This window comes from Myotis lucifugus, unplaced genomic scaffold (assembly GCF_000147115.1).
Source record: "Myotis lucifugus unplaced genomic scaffold, Myoluc2.0 scaffold_604, whole genome shotgun sequence".
In the NCBI taxonomy this organism is placed as follows: domain Eukaryota; kingdom Metazoa; phylum Chordata; class Mammalia; order Chiroptera; family Vespertilionidae; genus Myotis; species Myotis lucifugus.
Genome location: NW_005871652.1, coordinates 392571 through 395595, shown reverse-complemented (window position 1 = coordinate 395595; position 3025 = coordinate 392571). Strand labels below are relative to the sequence as shown.

Below are 3025 nucleotides of genomic sequence, written 5' to 3'. Positions count from 1 at the left end.
CCCTGGATTTTTAAGAGTTGGTTTTGGCCGGGTTTTGAAAGAGCAGAAAAAGGGAGAGGGGGAAGGGACCCCGCCAGACCAGGAGGAAAGGCCTTGGGGCAAAGGTGAGGGGCCCTGTCGTCGCTGCCCCCCTTTGCTTGTGTCCCACCAACTTCCCTCCCCCCCCCAATCAGTGAGTGCCCCCTGATCCCCAAGCAGGGGGGCGGCTTTTTTCCCATTTAAAGAAATGGAGTCTCAAGGTCATAGGGGCCAAGGGCAGAGTTGGGCCGCCCCCCCCCCCCCGCCCCAGGTTTGCCTGTCTCTAAAGCCTGCACAGCACCCCATGGTCCTGCCCTGACAGCCCACCTCGCTCAGAGCTGGGTGGAGCCCCCAGCTGGAGCAGGGGTAGCGAATCCCTGTGGCCGGGGCCTGGGGAGAAACTTAGACTTGATCCTGGTGTCCAGCCCCTCCAGTCTCAGAAAACGGCCTCTCAAACCACAAGGCTTCTGATAAATGCCCAGACTTTGTCGCACCCCAAACAGAGGGTAGGAGCCAGGGCATGGGGGGCATGGTGAGGAAATAAGCACATGTTACACCCTGCCTACGTGCCAGGCCCTTGAGTCTGCAACTCAGTTCATCCTCCCAGCACCCTGTGAGTCCGGGACAGCACCACCGTTTTGCAGATGACAAATGGAGGATCAGAGAGGTGCAGTCACTCACCTGAAGTCACACAGCAGAGGCTGAGCCCAGACCTAGACTGTGTGCCTTTTTCCCTACCCGGAGCTCCTCAAACTCCGGTGACTGAATCAACCAGGGCAAGGTCTGGGCACAGAGCAGAGGATTTTTGTCTGATGCCACTTTTGAGAGATTTAGGCAAGAGATCTGGGACCACGGCCCTCCCACCCCCAAGTAACCCCCGCCCCCCGAAAATCATGATGGCCCTTCAATGACTCGTTAAAATCCTGGGAGCCTGAGCCACCCTCTGCCCCTAGAGGCCAGGTCGAGTCAATCCAAAATAGGAGCATGTGTGGGAGGTGGGGTGGGGCTTGCTGCTCTGCATGGACTAGGGCCCACCTTCACCTTGGCCCCCCCACCCTGTCGACTGGCTGCCCGTCGACATCCCAGACCCACCTCTGGCCTCCAGCAGCCGCTGGCTACAATCACACAGCCAGGGTCAGCCAGCCAGCAGGCCCAGCATGTCCAGACCTCACCCCCCGGCCCTGCGAGCACCAGGAAGCTGGGGAGAGGGCGGCGGGGGGTGTGGTGGCTGTGGCAAGTCCCTCCCAAAGCTCTGTACCCCCACATGCCAGCCCCTCCACTTCTCCCCCTTCTTCGTCGAGCCCCAGCAGCAGTGGAGGGAGAACAGGCTTAATTAAAGCCATAGCAGCTCCTCCACCCACAACTGGTCCTCCACCACTCAGAGCCTCGCTTTCCTCTTCTGTCCGGTAAGGGGAGCCTGGGAGCTGTGGGGCAGGGCCTACCTCTGCCTCATTCACACCAGTCCCCCAGAGCCGGGAACAGTGCCTGGCACATAGTAGGTGTTCAATAAACCTACTGAGTGCTGGGTGGTTTCCAAGCACTGGCCTGTGGGCTGGCTGTGTGGAGAGCCAATGGGACCAGATTCCTGGTCCCTTCCCAGGGCCCCAAATTAGAATCTTGGGGTGCAGGTTAAGGCTCTGGGTTTGTCAAAATTCCCTCAGGTGATTGGATGCCCTGGCAGGTTTGGGATTCAGGGCATTTGATCATCTCTGAAGCTCCTTCTCTCCCTGTGATCTGAAGGGAGAGGCAGGCCCAGAGACAGGGCGATGGCCCCGATGACCTTCAGGGTCCCTCCTGGCCACTGAAGCCAGTGGATGCAGTATATATGTGGGCGATGCCTCAGGAAGGGGGGCGGGGGGAGGGACGGTGGGCAGAGGTGGGGAATGAGATCTGACGTCCAGGAGCAGTGACTCAGGCCCTCAGCACCATGACAGTGTGTCTGCATTTAGCCACTGGCTCCTGTTTCCCTGGCGGGCGGCAGGCTTATGGGCCCCCCCACCCCTCCCCCACCCTCTTCCCATCTTGCCTCAGTGCTGGCGACTTCCTGGCAGCCCCCTGGGCCAGGATGGGTGACAGGGGCAGGAATTCCAGGCAGGAATCTCCCCTGGAGTGAAGGACCCCTCTTTCCCCAGCCACTGCCTTGGCCCCCCTTCAGGGACCACCCCTATAGATGGAGCCCCCAAGAATGACGTTCTGTGGGAGCCAGAGAAAAGAGAAGCAGCGCCCACCTTCGGGAACTCCCACTCTAACGGGGACACAGCGAACCCTGCCCTGGAGGAGCTGTCAGTCTCATAGACCCAGGAGGACCAGGTTACACTGCCAGGAGCTGGGTGGGCAGATAGGCGGCACTGTGGGCATTGGGGCAGGGGCCCCTCGTGTGGACTGCAGCAATCAGAGAGGCCTCCGTGGGGGAGGAAGGCAGGACTTGGAGAGGAGAGCGGAGCCCCCACACTGCAGCCTGGGCAGATGCGAAGGGCCCACTCTCTTCTCAGAATGGCCTTGCCCTGGCCCCCCTTACCCCGCCTCCCAGGTCAGTCCTGGCTCTGCTGAGCTGTGGGGAGCAGACAGGGGCTTCTCGGGGGCTTCCGGGCCAGCCCATCTCCACACACGTGTGTTCAGGTCACCCAGCCTCCTAGGAGGCTTTGGATCAGCAATGTCCGGGTTCGAATCCAGCTGTGCCGCTTGCCCTGTGCAAAGGGCCCACCCTGAGTGGCTGTCTCCCATCTATAAAATGGGGGTAACACCTCCTTTCAGAGCTGTGTGGGGAGCAAATGGACCATCCTGGACGCTCCTCCCCAGGAGCCCGCAGGCCCTGAAGCCAGAGCTAGAAGGACTGTCTCCGGAATTCTCTGCACCCCGAACTCCTGCCCGCTGCGTCCCAGGGCTCCTCAAGCCAGAGGTCAAGCAGTTCCCAGAAATACAACCTCCAGATCTTTAGGGGCAATTACCAAATTCCCTGCGGGGGGCACCAACCCCCAGCCCTGCCTCAGGCTGCTAGCTCCTCCTC

The 3025-nt window shown here is 60.8% G+C and overlaps 1 protein-coding gene across 1 annotated transcript in view; it reads left to right on the top strand.

Annotated features, from left to right (window-relative positions):
- Nucleotides 1-2511: 2511 nt before the first annotated feature.
- The window catches only part of HSPB7 (heat shock protein family B (small) member 7), a 5100-nt gene continuing 4586 nt past the window's right edge, over nt 2512-3025 (top strand). The window contains exon 1 of the mRNA XM_014447022.2: nt 2512-2548. Coding sequence (XP_014302508.1) covers nt 2512-2548 — 37 coding nt within the window. The remainder of the gene's footprint in view (nt 2549-3025) is intronic.